The sequence below is a fragment of the Abramis brama genome, assembly GCF_963993115.1.
Source record: "Abramis brama genome assembly, chromosome: 3".
Classification (NCBI taxonomy): domain Eukaryota; kingdom Metazoa; phylum Chordata; class Actinopteri; order Cypriniformes; family Leuciscidae; genus Abramis; species Abramis brama.
The window spans coordinates 20,184,730-20,211,741 of record NC_139965.1 but is presented as its reverse complement, the minus strand read 5'-3'; the positions used below and the strand labels follow the sequence as shown (position 1 = coordinate 20,211,741).

Sequence of the window (27,012 nt, the reverse complement as noted above, 5' to 3'; positions counted from 1 at the left end):
CAACTTGTTAAATAGTGCGATATTCGATATGCAATACAATAATGCTTTAAGTGTGTAAAATAAATTTAAATCTAATGGAATACAATAATAAAATAAGGCATCATTTTGTGTGTGTTTGGCGTGAGTAGGCCGTACTTCGCTTATTGCGCCTAATAACATTAAGCATGTCACACGTATGTGTTATTCTCAGCTGTCTGCGTTGACCTTAAACTTGGACTTTTTGTTATCTTTTGAAGTATTAAAATCATTGAGTTGTTATAAGCCATTGCAATATGCATATCGTGATATGTACATTTGCAATTATTTTAATAATTTTGATAAACGTTACAGCTTGAGTTGGTAAAGATAAGCACAGTATTCCGTTTTTTGATTCCTACATGCAGAGAGACTGCGGTGTCTGTGTCCTGACAGCAAGATGGATGTCTGATGCCAGTCCACCTCTCCTGGGCCGCATCCAAATGGGTTTCTGTGCTGTTCCAGAGCTCCAGCCCAGACAGATTGAAAGAGGCTCGACGTGTCCCTTGGCTAATTCATGGCACATGCCGAGAGAGGCAGCTCTGCTTTTTGGATCGTACTAGCTTATTGGCAAACTGTTTTACTAAAATAAGTGAGAGCCAAGCACATATCGCTACTCTATCTCTCTCTGGACACATGAGGGTGTTTGGGAGGTTTTGAAAAGCTAATAAGCGCTCTGGTTCTGAGATGCTGTTCTTAGTGACTGAATCCAGTTACTTATCAGTCATCTAACCTCGTAATGTGTCCTATTTCTTAATCCACTGCCAGGCTGACATCTCTTCAAGGAAGACAAATGTATTGGCGTTATCCAAGGGCAGCAACTCTTCAATTCGGAATGGACTAGATGTCCATTAATAAAGTTGGTTAATATCTACAGTTTAGTTGTTTAGTGGTATTTCAACTCTCAGGGAGAGTTGGACATGCTTCTACAGTATGCTAAAATCCTCTCTGAGAAGCTGCATCTTTTAATTCATTGTCTTTAAAGCATCGCCGCTGCAGCCATCAAAGCACCGCATGTGTAACGGATCCACTGCCTTCAACAAGGCAATTACTGGTGGACTTCAAATCGCCTGCTGGGAGCAATTTTCACATTATTATACATACTAGGTCTCTGGTGTTTGTGTGGACTATGATTGTTCAATGGAGAGTGAGCCAGTTTATCTGTTGAGTATTTGTCAATGCAGTCTGCGTTTTTTTTATAACAGTCTACATAGATGCATCTTTGGCTGTTGTGAAGCATGAGAGTTGTGTTTAAGACTGCATGTCAAGTTTAACATAGGACAGAGTATCACCAACTACCTCATGATATACATTACAGTTCAAAAGTTTAGGGTCAGTAAGGTTTTTTTTTTTTTTTTTAAGAAATGAATACTTTTATTGCATTCAATTTATCAACAGTGATAGTAAAGAAAGACCACAGTGATAGTAAAGTATAATGTTACAAAACATTTCTATTTCAAATCAATGCTGTTCTTTTGAACTTTTTATTTATCAAATAATCCTGTATAAATAAAACTGTAATGTAATCGACTACTGCAGCAAGCCTAGTCTAACTCAGTAGAATGCATTACTCATTTTCTGTGCCTATCCAGTTCAAATACAGGCTTCGGGCACATCCCTATAGTGCATATGTCATGATTCAAGTCCTTATTCTTGTCAAATGCTTAACAGTAATTGAGAACCTGCGTTTGTTAAGCTTCTGTCAAGTATGACCCCTCATAGAAGCAGTTCTGATCACACAAGAAACACTGTGTTTAAGAGTTTCTGCTTGTTTAGACCTGCTTGATCAATGCAACATTTTAAGGGGGAAAAAATCTCTTGAGACCCTTCAGAGAGTTTTTTGCTCTCTAGCTGTTTTTGATCAAAAGAACGAATGGAATGTTGTTTTTCAAAACAAAATAAGTAAATTACTCTAAAAAAGTAATTAATTAATAGCTTCTAGCTACATCTTCAACAGATTAGATTACTGTACTAATTACTCTTTAAAAAGTATTGCATTGTGACGTGATTCTGCTCTTTTATTTCTTTCAAATAAATCATATAAAATTGCATAAATTATTCTTGAACTGGAACATACATTTGATCATTCGTCGCTAAATTTTTATACTATTGTTTTATATAGAAATGTTCTATAGTTTATACAGTATTTAATGCAATCACATCACAAGTAACTAATTAAATTACAGAAAAATTAAGAGTAATCCCTAACTTGACTTTTTCAATGGAAATGTAATTAATTACTTGTTAATGAGTTACACCCAACACCGTATAGTACCGTGAGAACCGTGAACATGCAAATGTGTTGTTAAATAACTGAAATATAAATTAAAATAAAGTAAAAATGTAGGTCCAGATGGCTTTGCTGAACAAAAGTTGAGGAATTCCTGTACTAGTAAATTATGAAAATATGTAGTTTTGTACAACTCTACATGTTAAATCTGTCAAAATATCAGCACCTCATATTTCTCTGTAACAGTTAATGGTGATTTAGCGGCACGTCTATATTCCTTCCTCCTCCATAGGAAGCTGTGAGGTCATTCCAGCATGTTTCCATTGTTACAGTCGGTTACTTCAGCGTGACTGACTTCCCAGTCGTTAAAGACCACTTTCCTTTCTTGTGGTCTAGGACTCTGAGTTCACTCGTTGAAAATGGTTTGGAAACACTCAGCTGTCCCCAAAACTCCCCGTGTACCACTGGCCAACTATTTGCCTGCTGCTGCACTGAAATTTACTGGCTTCTGTTACAACGAATTAAATTTGCAATTAACCTTCCCGGGAGGTCAGAAGAAGGCACGAGGAGAGAAAAGAAGCTTATCTCACGTTGTGCCCAGGCCTTTGCAGTTCCTTCGTCAGGCACAGCGAGGGTCTCATTGTGCTGCGTAAGGCGGAGGCTCATATGAACGTCAATAATTAATTCGATTAATTAGGCTTTGCTTTTGAACCAGAAGGATCCAGCGGAAGGAAGTCAGTCGTTCATTAATTTCCCTTTTTATTTTCATGTTAAGTAAACTTGGTTTTGCTTGTGTTTTTTCGAATGAAGCCCAGTGTGTAGTAAAACATTTTTATCTCTTTACTATTTACATAAAAGAACTGACTCATCAGGATGCAGACGGAGACTAAACTTTCCCTGCAGCAACGTCAGCGACACCTGCACATCTGTTGAGTTGTGCTGCAGTTGTTTTACTTGCCACTGGGATTATGGTGGGTTGTCATTAAGACGTTCCCGACCAAAACAGTCCTGTTTGAAAGCAAAACCTTTGAGGTCCCATCAGCCACCTGTCTGTCAGAACAGCGGCCTGTCTAGCTGCCCTCTTGCCTGTACAGTGTGTCAGTTACTGTTCAGCTGTACGACATAAGGCTAATGGTTTTAAATAAAACTCTCTTTGTCTTAGAAGAAAAGAATGCAGGCCTGGATCATTCATCTTGCATCTGCAAGTATTGATTTTGCCCATAATAACATGTTGCAGCGTTCACAATGCGCACATTATTTCTGCTGCATTTTTGAAAACGGTTTGTTTTCATTATGGAGCCTGTTATGAAGCAGAAATGCTGTCAACGTTACACACTACAGATGTAGAATGTGTGAAACAGGCCGCACTCTTCATATCCTGACATGTGGGTTTGGAGAGAGGAATCAACTCATATCCATGGTTTCAATCAACCTTCTGTTCATTCTATTATACAACTAGCCGGTAAGTATGCAGTGGTTGTAACATGTAGCAGTAGCATAAATTATTCTTGTTACTTTAATTCAAATCTTACTTCAAATCTTCTCTGGATTAATTCTCTAATGGTTTAAGAATTTAAATTAAAATACTTTTTTGTAGCATTTAAGCAACCCGACAAGTCCAACTCAGTAACTTTAATTCAACCAATGCTGTGAGTTTTGCCATCTGCTTGTTTAACCAATGGCAGATGGGGGAAGTGTTTGGGAAACCTGTACAAAAACAGTCATTATTTTACACAGGAGTAGCTGAGTGTCTTTTCAGCAAGCCAACTCGCAAATTAACCTGAAAGTATGTTGCAGATGCTCAACACACAATCCTTTTCATGAAAAGTAGTGAGAATAATTATCTTACCGCTCTCTCTTTGCTTTCATTGATGTGAACTCTGTTAAATTTGCACATAGCATAGAAATTGAAGATCGGTATTATATTCGCTTTGCGGAGGAGACACATTTATGTGGCCAAGTGTAAATCAAACCATTTTAACAAATCAGATAGCTATCCGATCAGTAAAAACACATGAAGTGACCAGGTGTAAACATGCCCTTAGTCACTGATTATGTGTTTTGAGGTAAAAATGGTGTAATTTTAGTTAGAATATCATTATGCATGACTGTAATAGCCATAATTTAGGCAACAATGGATAGTTTACCCCAGATCATGAAAATACATTTTGTCCCTTCATCATATTTGTTAGTCTTTTCTATTTAGATTTATTTTTAGTTCAGTTCAGTACTTCATCTTAACCGTATTTATTTCAGTTAGTTGCCAAGGCAGCATAGCTGTTTGTTGTAGGGCACACATACAGAATCTGTAGCTAAAAGTGAGGCTGTGTTTGTGATATGATTTCATCACCCCTTCACACTTGGGTATGTGTGTTGGTAAGTGACAGCTATAATCTCCCAGCTTTGTCCAGCTTACAGCTTTATATAAACACAACTTCCATTTGTGGTGGTCCTCCCATGGTTTACACTTCAATTCTATAAACTTAGCACTGTGCTTTCCAAAACAATGCTTTCTGATTGTGGGAATTTGGGAGTTGTTTAGGTCACAGAAGCACTTAAAGGGTTAGTTCACCCAAAAATGAAAATCCTGTCAGTAATTACTCACCCTCATGTTGTTCCAACCCCGTAAGACTTTGGTTCATCTTCGGAACACAAATTAAGATATTTTTGATGAAATCTGAGAGCTGGCTCACTCCTTCATAGGCTGCTAGGTAATCGATATCTGCCATCCCAGGAAAGTTAGTAAAGACATTGTTAAAATAGTGACTACATAGAAAAGACTAACACATATGACAAAGGGACAAAATGTATTTTCATGATCTGGAGTAAATTATCCATTGTTGGCTATTACAGTCATGCATAATGATATTCTAACTAAAATTACACCATTTTTACCTCAAAATACATAATCAGTGACTAAGGGCTCAACCTTAAGTTTATCAAGCGACGAGAATAGTAAATGTGCGCAAAAAACAAACAAAAATAACGACTTTATTCAACCATCTCTTCTCTTCCATGTCATTCTCCTAAGCTGTCACATGAACTCACTCAGAGGCCCACACAGAAGAAAATGAATAGTTGAATAAAGTCGTTATTTTTGTTTGTTTTTTTGCGCACAAAAAGTATTCTCGTCGCTTGATCAACTTTTAAGGTTGAGCCACTGTAGTCACTTGGACTATTTTAACGATGTCTTTACTAACTTTTCTGGGCTGGCAGATATAAATTACCTAGCAGCCTATGAAGGAGTGAGCCAGCTCTCAGATTTCATCAAAAATATCTTAATTTGTCTTCCGAAGATGAACCAAAGTCTTATGGGGTTGGAACAACATGAGGGTGAGTAATTACTGACAGAACTTTCATTTCTGGGTGAACTAACCCTTTAAACAGATTATATGTAATTGGGTATCTTTTTTAACTCCATTTCCCTCTTTGTTTCACTTTAATCATTTCATTCCTCCCAGCAACTTCTGTCTAAACACCCACAATCCAGTTCCTGTCCTCACTTCTCCCTGCTTTCCATGGGCGGCACCTCTCGATCGAGGCTAACAGAGCGCCAGTGTGCCACGGCCTTGCCACAACTTTCCCGGAGACTGTAATTACTACCCTCAATAAAAAAAGGACAGACAATATCAGCTAACTTCAATGCGTTGTTTAAGGGTGGCTTTTGAATCCTGGTCTTCGCTGGAAGGTTTGAATGAGGTTTTATATGTGTGTGCCGCCCAGCTATAAAAGGAGAAGCAATGTGAATTCACTTCTCAGCTGTCTCTGAATTATACAACAAAGGATAGTTCCTATTCTAGATCCTGATTGGTCTATATAGCTGTGAGAACAAAACACCTGTTCGAGCAACTATTAACTTTAGTTAATACCTCATGGAGGTTTTGATGGGAAAATTGTGTCTGTAGTATTTGAAAGCAACAAGGCTCTTGAGGCTATGTTTTATGATTCACCCCGGCAAAACGAACCATATTTACCAGCATCTGAATTGGATGGGAAGAGATAAAGACTGCATGTATACCACAAAATGCATCATTCTATTGAATTGATCCCATGAGCAGATGACTCTTATGAGCCGGTTCTTTTCATTGAATCAAAACCAAACATTGCAACCAGTTAAGTCTGATACAAATGACTTTTGTGAGCTGGTTCTTTTCATTGAATTGGTTACTTTCAGTGATGTCAGACTCAGTTTTGAAATTAAACCGGTTTTGTGTACTTAAGGTTTGTGAAAATTAAATCACTATCATAACTGGCATTGTTCAAATGACAATGTGTTGTTAAAAATACTCATTTGCAAAATTTATTTTTTAATAAATTACATATTAATAAAACAGTGTTTATACTAAACTGTGTTTACATTACACTATATTCACAGTATAGCATAGCCTCTTTACCTTGTAACTTAAAGTTAGAGTTAGTTGCATTTTAAACTGAGAATTTTTTTTTTTTTTTTGGTGAATTATTACTTAAGAGACAAAACCTGATATTTGTCCCTGTATCAAGTGTTCCTCACCCAACTCTGTTCATTTGGTCACAGCAATTTATGGCATACTATGTATCCTGTGCAAACACTTCAGAGATGCAACAACAAAAGGTTAATGCGTCATATATCGCACACAGAGGTGTTCCCATGGGTTTATGGGTATATCTTCCCTCTCTCTGTTTGTCTAAAGCATTTCAGCTTCATAAAAACTGTGAGGAACAAAAGGGATTTTAGGTTATTGAATAGCGTGTCTTTGTGCAGTGGGCGAGTGGGTTTAAAGTTTTTGGACAGATTTTTGTAAGCCTGCGCTCAATCGGCCCAATGGAGGCATCCGGTCAGCGGGGAAGGTCTCTGCGTGTTACTGTCTTTCCTCGCGGCAAAGTAATTTTATTAAATTAAATACATATTTTTATAAACAGATTTTCTCATATGTAATTACCTCGTTATTTCATCTGACTCCATAAATGAAAAGGGTTTAATGATATCTGTGCTTCATTAAATGTGAGCGAATGTTTGACTATTCCTTTTAACTCTTTACTGAAAATAATGTCAGTCGATTAGAATAAAATCAAATGTTTACAATTTATTATGTTAGGTAAATGTATCATGCCAATTTCATAATCAGTACAAAGATAATAGATACAAACATCAAATGCTCTGGAATAAAGGGAGAAGACGCAATACCTTGACATTATAAAATACATGATGCAAAGTGTTTTGACACTTCGCATCACGGGCTGATCTGGGTTACAGAATCGCGCTGATCCTCTAGTTGCATTTCATTATATAGACAGAAACTTCTTTCACATGGAAACATCTGCTAACAATGGGAATTTACATTCAGAGTTTACACCTTTTGGGAGTAGGAGGCCATTTGTCTAGAGACTCACCCTCCTCTGTGTGCCAGTTATCTATACACTCTTAAAAACCTTATTACCTTTTGTTTTACTTCTTTGGGAATTAAACTTTTGTACCAGTTGCACTGAGACATTTCAAATGGTCTTTTTGTTCTCTCAGGGAGTGGTCGTCGTTCCTCAAGTAGACTGCCTGGCATTTATCTAATTTCTCAAGTCTTACATATTCATTGGACCGTAATGCAGCTTAGAGCTGATGCCTCTTAAGACAGTGGTGTGGTTGGTTTTATTGCACAGTTCTCTCACTGTTATCCACAGTTCAGGGAGGAATAGTCCTGTCTGTATGTCAGCAACACTCTTCATAAAGCCTGTTCACCCTGTCTACTAGATGTGGATAAATATGAGACATACCTTTCTCTACCAGGCTGATTTTTTTCTGCAGTCAGACATTATATTTTGTTGTTGTTGTCTTGCACTTAGTTTTTTTGTTGATTTGTCACACTTGTTGGCAGTGTCACACTGAACTGAAGTCATTCATTTTCAATGAGACTTGGCGATATGAGGCAACCTGAGCGCCTGAAGCTGTAAGCGATACAACGAAGTTTGGCTCTATGCAAATAAACAATGTGAGCCCAATCAAAATTTTGATTTGGATAAATCGATTTTACCTTTAATATTTATATTTTAGGTCAATGAAACTGAAACATTGGCTAATATAGTGTTGGAGGTATCATGCCTATATGTGCTCGACCTAGTGGCCAATCTTCAGTAGGACCAGAGTGTGAAGGTTGAATAAGCCGAGCAACATGGCATACCACCATGTATGACAAACCATATCCAACAGGAGTAACTGTCGATGAAAAAGGACTGTGTCTGAAAGGGATGTCCAGGCACTAACCCAGATTGTATCCAAAAAACACAAAACCACAGCTACCCAACTCAATGCAGAATTAAATGCCACCTTGACTCTCCTGTTTCCATCCAAACTGTTAGTCGAGAGCTACACAGTCAATATTCATGGTCGGGCTGCTATAGCCAAACCTTGGGTCACTCGTGCCAATGCCAAACGTCGGTTTCACTGGTGCCAACAGTGCAAATCTTGGGCTGTGGACAATGTGAAACATGTATTGTTCTCTGAGTCCACCTTCATTGTCTTTCCCACATCCGTGGGAGTTACGATGTGGAGAAGCCCCAAAGAGACTTAACACCCAGACTGTGACATGCCCAGAGTGACGCAATGGGGTTGACCAGTGATGGTTTGGGCTGCAATATCATTCATAACTGTGCATGATGGGCGCTTCACTGCCAAGGTCTACTGAACCATTCTGGAGGGTATGTTGTGTATATACAAATATATAAGAGAGGAAATATTAATTTATTTGTTTATTTATATATTTGAAGATCATAACAAGGTTTTAGGTTTTCCCCCTCTTCCTCGTATCACATGTTGAGTAATCTGGCCTATAAACCCCAGACCCCACCTAACCAGATTTCATTAATTCAGCTGCTCATCATGAAGAAACCTCCATGACGAACAGGCCAGGAATGAAATGAAGGCTGTGGGACGCTCCAACTTGCGGTCAGTGAAGGAATTTCCTCGGCACTATCGTTCTCTCTGGAGTAGAGGTGTCAGACCGTGAGTTAACATACTGTAGGCTAAAAGAAAACACAGATACAGTTAAAGCAGGAAGTTCATCTGTACAGGGAAAAAAGGAAAGGGAGTCGTTGCTGAATGGTCTCATAAATCTAGTTTGAACTGTTGAGTTTATTGCATAGTGCCTCAGCCCACCATGAAATGTAGATGTAATGCACCATTGTACTGTGTTATCTCATTTCCTGCATCACCTCACTGTGGTTTAATGTGTCTATATTGCACTGAATCATATAAATGATGGGCCATTTAAGTCTAAATAATTATTGCCAAGCTGACTGAACGTGATCTCCTCTGTTTGAATATAAATATAATTTCTATACATTTCACCTTTAATTTGCTCTTTCACTCTTTTCACTTTCATCATGGCAAGATGTTTAATTTCAAGATAGGGCTGGAAAATAGAAATGTTCATGAATATACATTTAATAAAACATTTTTTTGGGAAGCTCTTAAAAATATATATTTTAAAAATTCTACATTAATTTGCTATAAAGGACCATTAAACATTTTTGGGTTGAATATTCCGCAAAAAAAAGGACTAAATTTAGCCTAAAGGCCTCATTATACTTCTGCGTCGGACCTACGCCGGAGCCTATACGGCGTAGGCAACGTGTTGGTTTTAATTTATACTTCTGCGTCGTTGTCCGCGTTGACGCGCACCTAGGGAGCATGTGAAACCCCGAGGGAGGGGTTCTGGCACACCAATCACAGCGCTTGCGTCCGTGTAGAATTGACGCGTTGTTACATTTTTGGAGAGGTGCACGTCAGGGTACGCCGTAGGGTACGCGCGCTACAGACAGCCTACGACGTAGCTACGGCGGCAGTTCGACTCAGAAGTATAAATAGGCCTTTACTGTGTGAGAAGATTTTGGTCATTGCTCCCTTCCTTTGAAATTAAATCCCAGCATTTATTTGACATAGAAATCTTTTGTAACATTATAAATGTCTTTACTTTTGCTTTTGAGAAATTTAATGTGTCTTAGGTGAATAAAAGTATTCATTCATTTTTTTTTTTTTTTTTATCATACTTATTACATTGCCAATAATATGTATACATTTATTTCCTTAAGATTGACGCAAATTATTAAAGCATTTCCCCCAAAATTGAAGATGTGGTCTAATGCAATATATATGCTTTTTTCCTATGTTAATTAATAGATACAATTATGAGATACAATTAGATGTTTTTGTTTTACCTTTATCTAATTTGTCCTTTACTAGAGGACAACTGAAGTAAAAAAGTGGTATAGTTTGCCCCGCTCTCCCCTGTGCTTGGCTACGGACATTGACTGTTCAGTGTTTTATGACTTATTATACAGCTCTTCTTGTTTGTCATTTTTCACACAGAGCTTGGCAGCTGGTTTATTGGCTTTGCTGTTCGGTGTGACCGTGCAGAACAAAATTAATTCAGATAGTGTCTGATGAAAGCGTATACAGACCTGTGCTCAAGCTCTTATACATGAGACACTTCTATTTATTAAACAATAAGCTGCAGGAGGTAAAGCGTTACAGCAGTTTTACCACGGCTGAGAGTCAGTTAGGCAGTAAAACTGCTGTAACGCATCGCCTCCTGTGGCAGGCAGCAGCAGCAACAGCAATGTGAATTCATTAACCTATCCAGTGGATGATTCTCAGCATGACACGTATAAGCAAAGTCTTTTTCAAGGAAAGCCTTTTGGCTTTTTGCTCCAGGCATCTATTTTGGGCATTCAAAACTGGTCTTATCTACTTGAATGGGGAAACACTGAAATCTCAAAAACTACTTGCTAATCTCACATTTAAATAACCCATTTCAAATCAGCTGCAAAATCTGACATGAAATGTTCCATAAATGTTGTATCCTTAAATAGCAATAAAAAACCTTTTGTTTCATGTTTGTCCAGCCAATGCGCATGTGCAGTCCTAAGCATAAATTGCACTGACTTTTTCTATGGCATCTGGAAACTTTTAATAGCAGCTGCAGTGGTGCAATGACTTTACTAATTGACGATTGACTCTCTTATTTAGAAGGTGGGACGAATTCCATCATATTGTGTGTTGCATATTCTCCCATTCATAAGTAATATGAGTGTTCTGTCTTTGTATATCTAAAGTCTTTGGTATAAGATGTCAGTTTGTGCAGGACGGGTGCGTGTATGTGTGCTTGTTTTAAGACTCATTTTAGAGCTGCAACAATTTGATTATGCATATTACATGGCTTTCTGAAATACTGGATTCTGATTGGACCACTTAACTGCATAATTGACCGTTGCCAATGTTTTAATTTCAGCTCAAATCAATATTTCATGTCCATGCGTTTATTTATTTAACTTGCCGTGTAATGAGCTTAAAAATGTAGCCTACAATTCTCCGGTTGTTATTGCAAAATAAACCGCTTTAGGGTGATACAAGACACTTTTTCTTCACATCACGGTTTGTTTTGCTGGCTTACTGTACATTATCCCTGCATGTTTTGTTTATGGTTATCTTCTTTATGCATATGTGCTCTTTGGTATCTCCTTGTGTTTTTGAGTCAGCGTAGCTGAGTGGCTCTGTGTTGTACAGCCGTCACTATCATGTGCTGCTCAACATCACCATTGTCTTTGGATGGAAGCCATGTCAAATAGAGATATCAAAGATGAGCCCTTCTGGTGTGTGTCCGCCATGCAGCAGCAGCACGTTTTTCTTGAGTCCTCTGGGGTTTCAGATGTGCTGAGATTCTGAAAGCATGAAGCAGCAGCTTTTCAGAATTGACCGGTTCATCCAAAGAGCACCTCGCTCAAGATTTGGGCTTTAGGGTTCCTCAGCACTTCACTTATATAATATATATATAATCCTTAATTGTTGAAAATGCAAAAGATTGTAATAGGTTACTAGGCTTCATTTTCTTTATGCAAAATATAACCATATTTAACATTTTATATAATTAAAATGTTGTCCCCCTCCCCTTTAGATTTTACATCGAAGGCATTATTAACTATTTATTATGCTTTTCTTTGTTTTGGTCTGACTCTGGCCTGATTTCTATGCTGCAATGCTGCTTTTAAATCCACACCAGGCACAAGTTTATTTTCTTTCTTCATTTTCTAATTACTGGACAATGTTGGCCGTCACAAAGCGGGTCGCTACTGTTCTCCCTCTACTTCCTGTCCTACTTTGAGGTTCAATCCTAGCCTTGTGTTGATATGGAATTTCCTCTATTCATAAGTCAGACTTTCCAAATTAGTGCTTTTTCTTTACTTTTTTTTAACGCCATCTCCCTTTACTCCCACAGTCTATTAGATTTAGTGTTCCCTCTGCAGCGGCTGCTACTGCCAGAGACGGAAATCTGACTTTATAGGGGTATGGCTTACTGCACCATCCCACCAAGGAACAGGGCTGGTTATTGCAAATTGAAGAGCTTTGTAACTCAATTATCCAAAGACAAAAGTGCCAGCCTCAGTATACATTCTGTCAGCGGACAGGCAGTTTTCTTTGTATTATAGTCATTTGGAAATGGATTGTAATAGTACATTTGCTGCAAACACAATTTCACTTGGTGCAGAATGAAAAGCTTTCTTAATAAAGTAATGCAAAGGAAAATCGAACAAAGAGGCGAATGAGTCTGCGACTGAATAGATGAGGTCTTGAGTTTAAGTGGCCGGATGCGACTAGACGTCAGGACAGCCCTTGCCAATAATGCTGGTTTAATTTCACCACTTTAACCCCCAGTTTCACAGATGAGGCTTAAGTCTATTCCCAGATTAAAATGCATGTTTGAGTTGTCTTAACTGAAAGCAACTTGCAGTGAGATCTCTTAAAATATGTCAGTGGCAATGTTTTGACTCAAAATGCACACCAGTAATGTGTTTTTCTAAGGCATGTTTATAAAAGCTATTTAGATGTACTAATTGAACTAAGGCCCAATCTCAGGTCGAGTGGTCTGAATCGTCCCTGGCTGCAATTTGGCCAAGGGGTATAATAGTTTCTGTGTGTGTGTGTGTGTGTGTGTGTGTGTGTATGTGACTGTTATTGAGTAGCCGGTGTGCAGCGTGGCATCTGTTAGAGTCTCTTCAGGAGGCTCTTCTCAGTGCTGTCTTATCTCCACTGATAGCTTCCGTATTGTATTCACTGTATTCTCTTGATAAGCGCCATGGAACAAGATAAGGGCTTGATTGATTTGTTTTCCTATCCATCGAACACCAATCTGGCCCGTTTTAATGTCAGAACTGTTTCACAAAGGCATCTGCTTTATTTTGTCTGGTCTCTAGCGTCTTCAGATCAAGATTTAAACATTAAAACTTTTTTGTGATTAAGTAATGCCAAGAAATACTGAATAAAATAGGCTGTATGAATAAAACCTTTCATCATAGTATGAGTAGTTTTAGTTATTTTTGCTGGAAAATACATTTTTATAGAGTTTTATAGTTTGGCATCAGTGAAAAAATAGCTTCTAAAGCTTGATCCTCCAAACAATAAAACAGTTTTATAATAGTTCTGACTTGTAATAATTCTGATTGTGCCACATTCGAAGATTTTGTAAAATAGGCAATATAGAATAAAAACACTAAAAATAGCAATTATATCTTGCTGATTTGTTGGTTTAAATGGAAATAAATTACTGTCCTTGAACTTCTTAGATCAACATATGACATTGTATGCCTTAAACTGCAACTGCAATCTTTTATTGATTTGTGTCTTGTACGTGCCTGTCATCCATATGCTGACCTAAAAGTCTGGTTCCTTATTATCATTGATAAGTCATGCATAGTTTCTGGGAAGAGAAAGGCCTTTTATTGTGACTTAAATAGAAATCAGAGGGGGGAAACACCCATCTTGGATTCCTGTCATCACAACACTTATGACGGAAACTGGAGCCTTTTTCATATGACTGGTGATGACTGACTTGATCTTTATCCATTCTTCACATGCGCTCATGCATCTAGATGGTCTGTTTTGGTTACAGTTCAATAAATCTGTATTAAATAAATATGATTTTGACGAAAGACGTTTGGATGTGGGAACTTGCTCAATGCTCAGTGTTTTAAAACCTCCTGACGTTCAACATCTTCCCCACTGAGTGTCAACCACACCATACAGTCTTTCTCAAATATCTCTGAATAACGTCCCATGATGCTTTCCAGAGGTTAGCTCCAGCATCCGTGTTTGTCTTTAGCCTAAGTCAAGGCCGGTTTCCCCCGCTTAACCACAGCAGTCAAGGAAGGTCAAAGAGCACACCGGTACATCACTACACCACCTGACATCACTGGAGTCTCAGTGGTAGCCAGATTTGATTATTCTCCGAGTACCTCAGCAGATGTTAATGAGGAGACCTTGACGGGTTGCCTGCGCTCACAGAATCCATACCTATTAACGTCCCACTCCGCTGTTCTTTCTCCTCTGCGTGGAGCCGTTCAGCTGACAGGTGTTGGATGAGGCCAATTATCAGAGCTGAATATCTGTGTCAAGCTCCATGAATCGATCCAATAAAGGGGGCAATGACAGAAGCGTCCACCTCTGCTCACCCTTCATCATCTTCTGAGACCGTCCTTTGTGACAGACTCCCACGGCATGTCAATGGGGCCGATTCTTGCCCAGAGTCGTCCGATTCAAGGGCTTTGATGGACAAATTGTTGGCTTTTTATTAAAACTGGTTACTTTTTGAGGTGAACGCATTTCGTATGGTTTCACCTGTTGTTCCATCGTGGCTGAAGTTAAATTAAACGTAAAAGATGTTTTTAATAATATAAAATTAGTTTATTTCATAGGTACGATTACATTTTATTTTAGTAATTTATTATTATTATTATTTTAATATAATTTCATAGTAATTATGGTACAATTTATTTATTTTTCTTTTTATCATATTTAAATAATAATAATTTAGTATGTTTAGTATTTCATAGGTATGATTTATTTTTATATATATTTATTTGTTATTATTTTAATAGAAATGGACTGTTATTTATTTCATAGAAACTATTACATTTTCATTTATTGTTATTATTTTGATAATAGAAATGTAGTATGTTATTTAGTATTTCATAGGTACGATTATATTTATTTGTTTGTTTTACATGGTAAGAAAATTAATTTAAATGTTATTTTCATTTAGTCTAATATACTTTATTATCAATTTAAGTACATTGAAAAGAATGGCAAGTTAAATCTAACAAATGACTGCGTAAACATTGAATAGATTGGGATTTATTTATGAAAGTCTTCGCTATTTTGAAATTAGTGTTTTCCTGCAGAAAGCTTTTGGTAAACAGAATTTTGTTTAAAAGGGATGTTTATATTAGTTTTCTATTAATCACGACAGCAGTAATTCAGTTATTCAATTTAAAAAGAAGTTTTTGCATCATACAAATTGCATTCAGCACTTTTTATACCGTTAACCAATTTGCATAATTCTTTTCTGTGACCACGTAACTTTCTGGTCAAATGAATGGCTTCTTCTTTGCTGATGAGACCCGATGACCTCCATAACCAGACGGACGATACTTTGGCATCTCCTCACGGTTTCATTCCACACTCCCTCTCTCTTTCTGGTTCAAGGACATTTCTTGTTCTCAGTCAACAAGCCTTTTTCACAGTGATGCAGAGGAAGCTGCTTCATTTGCGTCATTGTGTGTGTTGCATAATGATGATTTTGAATGTGGATTGATGACGTGTTTTTTATTCAACGTTCTTAAACGCAAGATAAAGCGTGCCAGTTCAGGCCCAGACCAAAAACATTGATCATACAAAGACAGGAGTGGTGAAATCACCATTATTCACGTCCTCTCGCAAGCAGCCTGCAACCCGACTTGAAGAACTGAGATGAGAGTGTCAAGAGAAAAGTGCTGGAAGTGGGAGTAAACACTACTCTGAGACAATTTTATTATGTTAATATTGTTAGATTCATTTTTAATTTGAGCGGTTTAACTTCAACAACATCTTCCCTTCACTTACATATACATGATGGTTATGTATTTTGTATGCATGATTACATTTTGTTTTTGTTTTGTTAACTGAACTAAGTTTTAGAATTTTAGTGTTCTTGTGGAATAATATTTTTCTAATGTATTTTTATTTTTTTATTACCATTTATATATTTTATCAATAGACATTTATTATGCCAGTTAGAATTTCATGATTACATATTTATTTTTTATTTGCATAGAAATTTATTATGATAACATTTTATTTATTTGTTTATTTTGCATAGTAAGATGTCTTTTGACGAACATTCATCTTAAATTTGAACCTTTTTTATTTTGTACTTTTCGGTAAATGGAGAATACACCAAGTTGCACTACAAGTGTGTAGCTGTTCGCCTCAATTTCTTACGACATGCTTTTCGAAAATGACAGTTAGAAGGAGGCTTTGGCCATGATTACATTACTATTTTTTTGTTTTGTTTTTTTTGTTTACATAAATAATGCAAAAATATATTCTGTTCAAAGCTGATGAAAAAAGACGTTCCATTATTGCATAGTTACCTACATTTGTTAAGGTTTTTATAATAAGGTGGCATTGGAAAACAGTTCTACATGTAGTATTACCCTCCCATTAACAACCTTGCATTCATACACAGTAATGTGATGTTCTTCGGTCTTGCTCATATCTGAACATTTATATCGATTTTATAAATTTATCAATCCGGAAATACTTTGTATCTGCAGTATCTTCCCTGACATGTGCTGTTTTGTCCTTAATTGTTTCAGTGTAGTTTTTTACGTAATATATTTGTAAACAAATAGTTTTTCCATCCAGTGCTGCACCATCATGCATCAGAAATTTCAGAGAAACCGTCCATCTGTTTTTGATGCTCACCAGCACAGCCATCAAATCAGCTTTGACACGTGTTTAACATCAGGAGTAATCGCTTCCCATTAAATAGTGGAAAGAATTACCATTGTTTTACTTCACAGTGCTTTGAGTTAACAACTCTGGCAAATGTTACAGTTCAGTTGGACGATCTTATTTTTTTGCCTGGGATCGGTAGGGGACGAGCTCTTCGTTGTTGCGTCACACATATGACTTTGATTCTGCTTGTGTTTCAGGCTGGCTGAGCTGTGAAGTTGCTTATTCATCAGCAGATAAATCCTAGTGTAGTCCCACTGGCTCTGGCATGTTTAAGACCCTCTCCGGTCAGACGCACTCACAGGCTGATTAATTGCGTCACAGGACCGACATTGCCACGCATCACTGCCTGGCCGTTCGCTCTACTTGCAGTATGAGACGGGCTCTCTGGAAATTATATTAACATGCAAAAAAAAGAGAAATACAGAGATTTAAAAAAAAGGTAATGATTCCAGAGGGGCTGTTTGAAATCAAATTTTGCCTTAAAGAAGAAAAATAAGACTTATTTCAGTTAACGTTTATTTTATTCAATAACAAAAAAGTTTTTTATGGTTCTAGTTTTAGTTACCTATAATAACCCTGTTACTGGTAAACAAGCCAAAAATACAGTGTTGTAATACACTGTAATCTAACTGTAATACAGTGTGCATTCTTGAATGTCAAAATCACAAACGGTGATTGTGCATATTTGATTTTAAATGATGAAGCTCCTTAAATGAAGTTAGCCGTTGCGAAAGAGGAGAAATGAGTCACATTATCTTACCAGCTGCAATTTAAAACCAGCAAGCCTAATGTGTCGTATTGCTCTGTTATCAGAGCTGTTGTCAGTTCAGACGGATTGAATTTGAGCTGTAATCTTGCATCACATGCTCAGGTGGCAGGATGTGCTTCTCCATGTCAGATTTCACTTGCCGTACATTCCCACACTAATTACCATTCCGGAACAAATCCTTGAGTCACCCAACACTCGGGAGCGGTGGTCTGTCATAACAGATCTGCCGTGGAGCCTGTGGACCATGGGAATTAGCTGTATGTCAAAATCAATCAATGCTGTTAAAGAAATAAATGGAAAATGTTAAAAGTCTGCATGAAAACCCTTTAACAACACTTAACAAAACATTTTACTTCCATAACCTGATGCGTTTCAAACAAGATATTCAACTAAATGATTTATTAAGAATGTAAATAGGGTCAATTTTGATTTCATGTTGACTTTAACATTGGCTCCTATGCCAAACAAAACTCCCGGTGTGTTTAAAGGGGAAACTGAGGCAGCGTACTGACCTTTTGCAGGATAAGTCCAACATTTGTCTGTGTTTAGATGTCGCATCTCTGAGCTGTTTTACACTGATCCTGTTGTCTTCATGCCACCGGCAGCGCTGAGTGTCAGATTAGGACACGCTCTGTTTTTGTGCACTACTAATTCTTTTTTTCCTGCTCTTTTGTGCACTACTAATTCTTTTTTTCCTGCTCTTTTGTGCACTACTAATTCTTTTTTTCCCGCTCTCTTGCTGTTTGTAAACAGTTTGTTAAATGTAAACAAAGATTTTAGATATATGGATGGCGCACTATTACTTATGAATGGGAGAAAGTACAATGCACAATATGGCGGAATAAGCCCCGCCTTTAAATAAATGAGCCAATCGCTGATTGGTAAAGTCAGCTGCCGTTAAAAGCTCCGGTTGCTATAGAAACAAACAGTGTTCTGAGACGCGCACTTAGGACTGCACATGCACATTGGCTGAAAATGTCCCAGAAAAAAAAAAAAAATTTGTAATGTTTTGAGTGTTTAGAAACTTAATTCATTAGTGATTTCAAATATGAAATTTAATCGTAAGCTTGGTAAATGGCTGGGGAGAATTTAATGTCCCCCCCCATTCAAAGAGATAGGATCTGTACTTGCATGTTTGATTATATATTCATTAATTTACAGTATTTATTTATTGACTCTTTGTATAGCTCAAATTATTATTATTTTTCTCATATGTAAAGCGTTTCCTTTGGTTTAAAGGAATAATTCACATGGGAGCACGTAAATGATGTACATTTCAATTGTTTGGATGAGCTGTTCCTTTTGTATGTTTTTTGTATTATTTTTTATTATTTTTTTATACAAACTCTCTCGCTTTAGCTGACTGTTATAGGCAGTAATGGAAACCCATCGTGCCCTGACAAAAAACAGGCTGATGCTGTCATGTATGCCTGTGTGGATTTATCTGTGGGAATGAAGTGATTGTGTCTGATTGTAATGTATTTGTTTAGGCTCGAGGACGTCGTATGACAGTCCTATCACTGCAATGGCACATTTGCTCCATGGCATGCTGCGATTGCAGCTTGAGTTCATTTCTCTGGCATCCTCAATTGCAGGGACATGTCTGCTATCTGAATGTCAGCGTAGTCTAAATGTTTTCATTTGTGTCAACTGAAGTACATTGAGCTGCAGATGGGAAACACTTCCTAGAGTATTGTGAAAAAAAAAGTAAATCCATCTCATGACCTAATTGACCCTTCGCAGGGAGCTTGATTGACAGGTGATCTGACCAATCATACTTCGCCATCCGCCATTTTGTCCGACAAAGCAGTCAGGAGAGTTAGTAGATTAACATAGGAGGATTTGAACTTGAAAAACGGAGTGTACTGACGCCTTTCTGTGGTTAAAACAACATTCCTTTTTGTGTTTGTTCATGTTTATTTGAGGCTATAAATTAACTAGAAGGAAGAGATGATCGGTTCACGAGCAGCTTTAACTGATGCTCTACAGCGATCTGTCACGGCACATTAAAGAGCAACAAAACGGTATTTATTGTTAAAATTTCTTTTTAAAAATGACCAAATTTGAAAGGTGAGACTTTGTTTAATATGTTTAATATCAAACGTAACCGAAAAGTAACCTGCTCTGTCCTGTCTGTCAGCGTGTTGTCAGTCTCCTCTCTACTCCGCGATGTATTTTTCACTGCATGAGAACATGGTGTGGCATGAGAACGGCGTAGCTTGTCGGACATAGCGACAGTAACTAAGGGGGGCGGGTCTTTGCGAACGGTCAATTGGTGGTGTGTTTTTAGCAGTTATAAAGTATTGTACAACCTAGCAACCATTCAGAACACCCTAGCAACCACATGACAACATGTAAAAAAAACCTCAGAACACCGTGGCATGTCAACCACTGACAAGAAATATAGTACCCATCATACTCTTTTTATAGCCCACACTCATGAAAAACCTGGAAAACCTGGGTTTTTCTAGGCCTGGAAAAGTGATTTCCAAAAATTTCATTTCAAAAGTCATTGAAATTTCTGTTTCTGTGAATATACAATCTTCTTGTCTGTAAATTGCTCTTTGTGAGTGCAATATTATCTAGTATTCCACGTGGAAAGGTTATGGAAATTCGTTGGTCAAAATGTTTGGGAACCATTTATAATAAAGATGCACTGTGAGTGGTTTTTGGTGAGAGCATCTGCTAAATGATTAAATGTAAGTGGTTGCTTTGGGGCAAAGAGACGTTTTTATAATTTTGTTAACAACACTGATTTGCCTTGTCTTGGCATGCGAGGACCAATTTTGAGTTTAAACTGAACTTTAGTTCCACTTCAAGTTTTACTTCACTGTTTGACCGCACCTCGAATTCTGCTTCTATTTCTAGACGCCACACAATGTTATTTTCTCCAAACATTAATGAATGGCTTCATCACATCAGTAGCCGTCATGGAATTTTTATAATGAGTCATGAAGTGCCTTAAGAATAAGCAAGTGACCCAAAGTTGGGATAATTACAGGGTGGCTAATAATGAAGTTTTCCAACAATCCTGACTATTCTGGAGTAACGTTCTCAGGCTCTTCAGATTTCTCAGGTCACTCTAACCTGCTTATTGGCACCATGTTCCTCTCACACCCTTATTACCCTTTCAACCAGAGCCAGCAGAGCAGGCGTTAGGAGTAGGCCTACTTGTTTTTGCCTTCAATGATTACAGGTTATTACTTGGTCCACAAATGATTAGGCGGACTTGTAGGATATTGTAGAGGAGAACGTAACTGGTTTTGAGTTGTTGTTGTCTTTGTGGTATCATTTAATACCAGCTTTATGACACAATACATGCAATATAATGGCAGCTATTGATGAAATGAAAGTAGCACTTACAAAATTGTTATTTATCTCAAAATGGACAATTATCAACTGCTCTATCATTACTAACAGTAGGGGTGGGCAATATGACCAAATTCTTATTTCACAATATGAGAAATTTTTTCACAATAACGATATATCACAATATAGTTATTATGCGTTATTTGATCTCATTTCTGTTATTAAAAATAATAAAAATGAAGCAGATTACAAACAATTGGACAAAAACAATATAACAACAAAAATTTAATTTCAATTTAAGTTTTTCAGGTACAATAGGTTTATTTACCATGTAGTAAGAATTAGTACAGTTGTTAGTAAAATATTGAATTGAATATTCAATTAAATATAAATGTATTCTTATTAAAGCTAAAAAAAAATCAAGAGTTGTTGTTTTATTGTTTGATTCACATTAATGAAACAGTGGCTGCTGTCACTTTAAGACCAAACGCACAGATCAATTATACTGATACACATCTGGTTTACACCCAACTGTTAACTTTTTGATTGCAACATTTTGACATAATTGTTTGTGTGTGTGTGTGTGTGTATTCGACCATTCAAGTGAAATAAGACATGAAAGAGAACTGAATTTGCGATTGAATGCTGAGACAGCATGAGAGTCTGAGTTCAGCCTGAGAGACTGCTTATTATGCTTAATAACACTTTTTAACATAGAGCAAATCTCAAATTCATGATCGCCTTCTGACAGAGGCAGCTTACTTTGGCAGTGTGCCAGTCAACGAGCACCGCACAGAGTTCCTTTTCGGGATAGATTGCGCTTATAACTCTTTTTAATATCAAGCACCTCCCGCTCTTTATATTCTCATTTGTGCATTTAATCACTCTGAAGTGTCAATATTGCTATATATTTTTATATTTGTGGTTAATTTTAATAAGAGTATAGTTGTAACTCTGTAAGACTAAATTACATTTTACCCTTTAAAAATTAGGTTGTTACATTTTTACGGATGTTACTGTTTGTGTGGTGCTACCAAATCAGGTGCTAGTATCACTGGTCTTAAATGTTAGTCTGGAGCCCTAAATGAAGGAGAAGGTTTGTCCCCAGTTGTGTCTACAACATCAAATCTGGCCCCCTTTAAAACGTTTGGACACCCCTTATATTTTTTATTCGGCAAATATTTTTTTATATTATTATATATGTTCGTATATATGTATATGAACCACTTTACAGGACTGGCATAGAAATGGGTCAGTCGGGTCTTGTGACTATGTGATAGTGATAGTATCATCTTCCAAAATCCTCAGACAAGACTTGTACTGTAATCTTACCCATGTCACGGTATTGCTTTTGATGTCATGATTGGTCTGGTGGCCACTTTCCTTCTCTGTGTCTGTCTCACTTTCCTTCTGTGTCTTAAGGCAGACTTGCTTGTTTGCATTTCAGTTTGGCCCTTTAATTGGAACAAGGTACAAGAAGCCTTTCTAAAAACACATTGTGAACAAGTTTTTAATGATATATCTTTTGCATCATTGCACAGTTGAGCTATTATGACATTGAGACATTTATATGTTAATACCCATGGGATTAATACTCATTTTCTCTTTTCCAGATGCAGCAGCTGTTCTATGAAAATTACGAGCCAAACAAGAAGGGCTACATCCGTGATCTCCACAACAGCAAGATCCACCGGGCCATAACCCTTCACCCCAACAAGAATCCTCCATACCAGTATCGCCTGCACAGCTACATATTGAGCCGAAAGATCGCTGAGCTGCGCCACCGCACCATCCAGCTTCACCGCGAGATTGTGCAGATGAGCCGCTACAGCAACACTGAGGTGCACAAGGAAGACCTCCAATTGGGCATGCCTCCTTCGTTCATGCGCTTTCATCCCCACCAACGTGAGGAGGTGCTAGAATGGGAGTTCCTCACGGGCAAGTACATTTTCTCGTCCTCGGACGGACAGCCTCCACGTCGAGGCATCGACTCCTCACAGAAGATGGCGCTGGACGACATCATCATGCAGGTAATGGAGATGATTAACGCCAATGCCAAGACGCGAGGTAGAGTCATCGACTTCAAAGAGATCCAGTATGGATACCGAAGGGTTAACCCCATGTACGGGGCAGAGTACGTACTGGATTTGCTGCTGCTGTACAAGAAGCACAAGGGGAAGACCATGACGGTGCCCGTGAGGAGGCACGCTTATCTTCAGCAGACCTTCAGCAAAATTCAGTTCCTGGAAGATGAGGAGATGGATGCCCGAGTGCTGGCTGCTAGGATCAACCAGGACTCAGACTCACTGTCCTTCTTGTCCAACTCTCTCAAGATGCTTGTCCCTTTCAAGCTGAGCGGCCCAGGCGTTGAACAGCACGAACCCAAAGAGAAGAAGATCAACATCCTTGTGCCGCTGGCGGGACGCTACGAAATCTTTGTGCGCTTCATGGCCAACTTTGAGAAGATCTGCCTCATTCCCAACCAGAACGTCAAGTTGCTGATTCTTCTTTTCAGCACGGACAACAACACGGAGCGCATTAAGCAGATCGAGCTCATGAGAGAGTATCACATGAAGTATCCAAAAGCCGATATGGAGATCAAGCCGGTTTCTGGCCCTTTCTCCCGTGCTCTGGCCCTGGAGGTCGGCTCGGCCCACTTTACCAATGATTCCTTGCTCTTCTACTGTGACGTGGACTTACTGTTTACTCCCGACTTCTTGACCAGATGTCGTGGGAACACCATACTTGGGGAACAGACGTACTTTCCCATCATCTTTAGCCAGTACGACCCAAAGGTTGTCTACGCAGGCAAGGTGCCCAGCGACAACCACTACGTGTTCACATCCAAAACGGGCTTGTGGAGACACTACGGTTTTGGGATCGTCTGTGTCTACAAAGGAGACTTGGTCAAAGCAGGTGGCTTTGACGTCTCAATCCAAGGTTGGGGACTGGAGGACGTGGACCTCTTTAACAAATTCGTCCAGTCCGGGATCAAGCTGTTCCGCAGCACGGACACTGGCATCGTGCACGTCCACCACCCCGTGGTTTGCGACCCCAACCTAGATCCCAAGCAGTACAAAATGTGCCTGGGCTCCAAAGCATCCTCGCACGGCTCCACGCAGCAACTTGCCGAGCTGTGGTTGGAGAAGAACAACCACGGCTTCCAAAAGATCTCAAACTCTAATAACGAATCAATGAGGACAGAATAGACCCTGCAAGCACACACCCATCTGTCTTCCTCTTTATGGTGTTTTTTAACTACCTTATTTATTTTTTACAGGAAAGACTTCTGTGGATATATTTTGAAATAACTTGTTTTGTAAACTGTACAGGAGCAGGAAGACACCTTCAGACTCAATCTTTTTTTTTAGCAGCATTACCGATTGTTAAAATAAGGAACACTGACGTAAGAGGAGCAACAACGAGAGATCTATTTTACGAATTTAATACTGAGCATTATATTTATGGCACCTCACGGACAGACTGCTGTGTACCTCACCAGAAAATGTGTCGCAATGGAGTTGGAGGAGTTTGGTCAGGAACATGTGGTGTCTGGCAAATGGTAAATGTTTATTTGTGAATGTTTACAGAGAGCTTTGAACAAGTGATTGATACTTGGGAAAGGTGATCTATAAAATAACAATCTTAATTGTGACAATTAAGGGCCATTGATCAAAAGTTTCATTTTTTTTCTTTTTCGTTTATTTTTTTCAGTTTATTTGTCTGGGGGGGATCCATAATAACACTGTTTTGTTTCCATTGATTATGATTTATTTTATTGACTTCTGTGAATGAAACTGCTGGATGTAGATCTTTCCAATTCATTCCCACTGTCTAATTTATTGAACGTTCAGTCTCGTAAGATATCGGACTGAGGTTGTGTACATTAGAGATTGTATAACCGTCTGTCATGGATAGTGTTTTCGTTCCTGTACGTTTTCCTCTCCCTATCTCGAATTACTTTGATTACCAAAGACTTTTTTTGCACATTTGCTGTAGGTGATAATTGTTTCGAGCGTGCTTGTGTATGTGTGTTTGCGTGTATGTGTCTGTCCGAACACAAGGAGGTGGAGCAGGAAAAACACATGAATTGTACTATAGGATGCAGGTACCAATGACCAGATTTCTATTCTGCACAGCTCTATGAAAGTATGTCGACGACAAGCCACTTAACAAAAATGATGAAAACTATTTTCTCATTTAATTTGATCCGAGTTTGTTTGCTCCTGTTCGTTATTTAATTTTTTTATACAGTTGCATACAGGCCATTCTCTTGTGATCGAGCCATGCACTCCACAGGGAAATCGGCCTAAACCGCCGCCTCGCCTTCTGATGTGCGGACCAATCTCCCACAGTAGTCGTTTCTATTTTTTTCCTTCTTCTTTGGGGAGTTTTCATACTTCAGTTCTCTGTTAGCCCCCATACAACTGGGACAAATGTTTTATATTTAATAAAATGTTTATCAAAATTGTGTTGATTTATGTTTTGTTTTGTCAACCAAAATGAACCATGCCTTTAGGTTTTAGCCCAATTTATTTGCCTTTTAAAGCTGCTTATTAGAGCTTCCAAATGCAGTGAAACAACTTTTAAAGGAATGTTGCAGATTCAAAACCAGTTGAGATCTACCAGCAGCATCTGTGGTGTGCTGTCGATGACCCCAAAACAAACAGATGCACAATGGATGTCTGTGTGGCAAGAAAATCAGGAAGGTTTCAACATGCTTGTATTTTTGAATTCTATCTGAATCAACTTTTTTGCAGTGAAACGACTCTTCAAGGACTATGAACATTTAATGCATTTAGCAGATGCTTTTATCCAAAGCGACAAGGACAAAAATGTTGTATTTTGTATAAGTATATTTTTCTCCATATAAACAGTCCCTTACTGGTATCATTTCCAATATCTTGCAAAAAAAAAATCAGATTTACTGGCTTTACATCATCATGACAGGAAAGAACAATTGAATTTGTTGATAAAACAATGTTTTCAATAGCTTAAAGTGGCCATATTCTGCCCTTTCAAAATCTTGATTTTGGTTTTGGGGTCTACTAGAATAGGTTTTCATGCTTGAACGTTTTACAATTTTACATTGTCCCATTCTGTCTGTAATGCTCGGTTTAGTTCCAATCTCTATGAAGTTCCTTCTTCTGAAAAGCGTTGGCTGACCCAGTTGTGTTGTGATTGCTCAACCGCTTTGATCATGTTTTAGAAATGTCAAGCCCCTTACCATACCACGAGATTCAACACGATATTAACACATGCCTTGGGTGTGAATTATTTAAATGAGGAATATTGTGACAAGTACGTTCCCAGAAGAAAACTCAAGACAACAATTGAGGTGTTTCAGGGAGTTCAGAAACAGTGCTTACTGATATAGAGAATAACTGCCTTTGGAATTACTTTGTGTTTTGGAACATTGCAGACATTTTCATGCTCAAACAGCAGCAACTATAAGAAAATGACTGAAGTATTTAATCATTTACCAGAGTAAAATTACATGAATATATATATATGAAGAGTTCAGATGCAAAAGCCTCTAAGTGCCATCTGAAATTTTCTTCTAAAATGATCATTTTTATCAAGCGTGTATATTTAAGTTCAGTCATTTCACTTAAATGGCAATGAAAATGACCTATTAATTGTCATTTAAGTGAAATTACTGAACTTAAATATACACGCTTGATAAAAATGATCACTCTAGAGGAAAATTTCAGATGGCGCTTAGAGGCTTTTGCATCTGAACTCTTCATATATATATATATAATATTTATTTATTTAAAAGTAACTTGCCAAGTTGTGACCAGGTAGTAGAGTTCAGAAAAGAGGAATGGATGGTGGCCGGCAAACATTCCAGGTAATTAAATAAGGCCCCAAAACTGCAGTGGGCAA

At 38.0% G+C, this 27,012-nt stretch overlaps 1 protein-coding gene across 1 annotated transcript in view; it reads left to right on the top strand.

The window, feature by feature from the left end:
* The window catches only part of chsy1 (chondroitin sulfate synthase 1), a 60,515-nt gene extending 34,921 nt beyond the window's left edge, over positions 1 to 25,594 (top strand). Inside the window, exon 3 of the mRNA XM_084110343.1 lies at positions 22,737 to 25,594. Coding sequence (XP_083966469.1) covers positions 22,737 to 24,332 — 1,596 coding nt within the window. The 3' untranslated portion in view covers positions 24,333 to 25,594. The remainder of the gene's footprint in view (positions 1 to 22,736) is intronic.
* Positions 25,595 to 27,012: the final 1,418 nt, after the last annotated feature.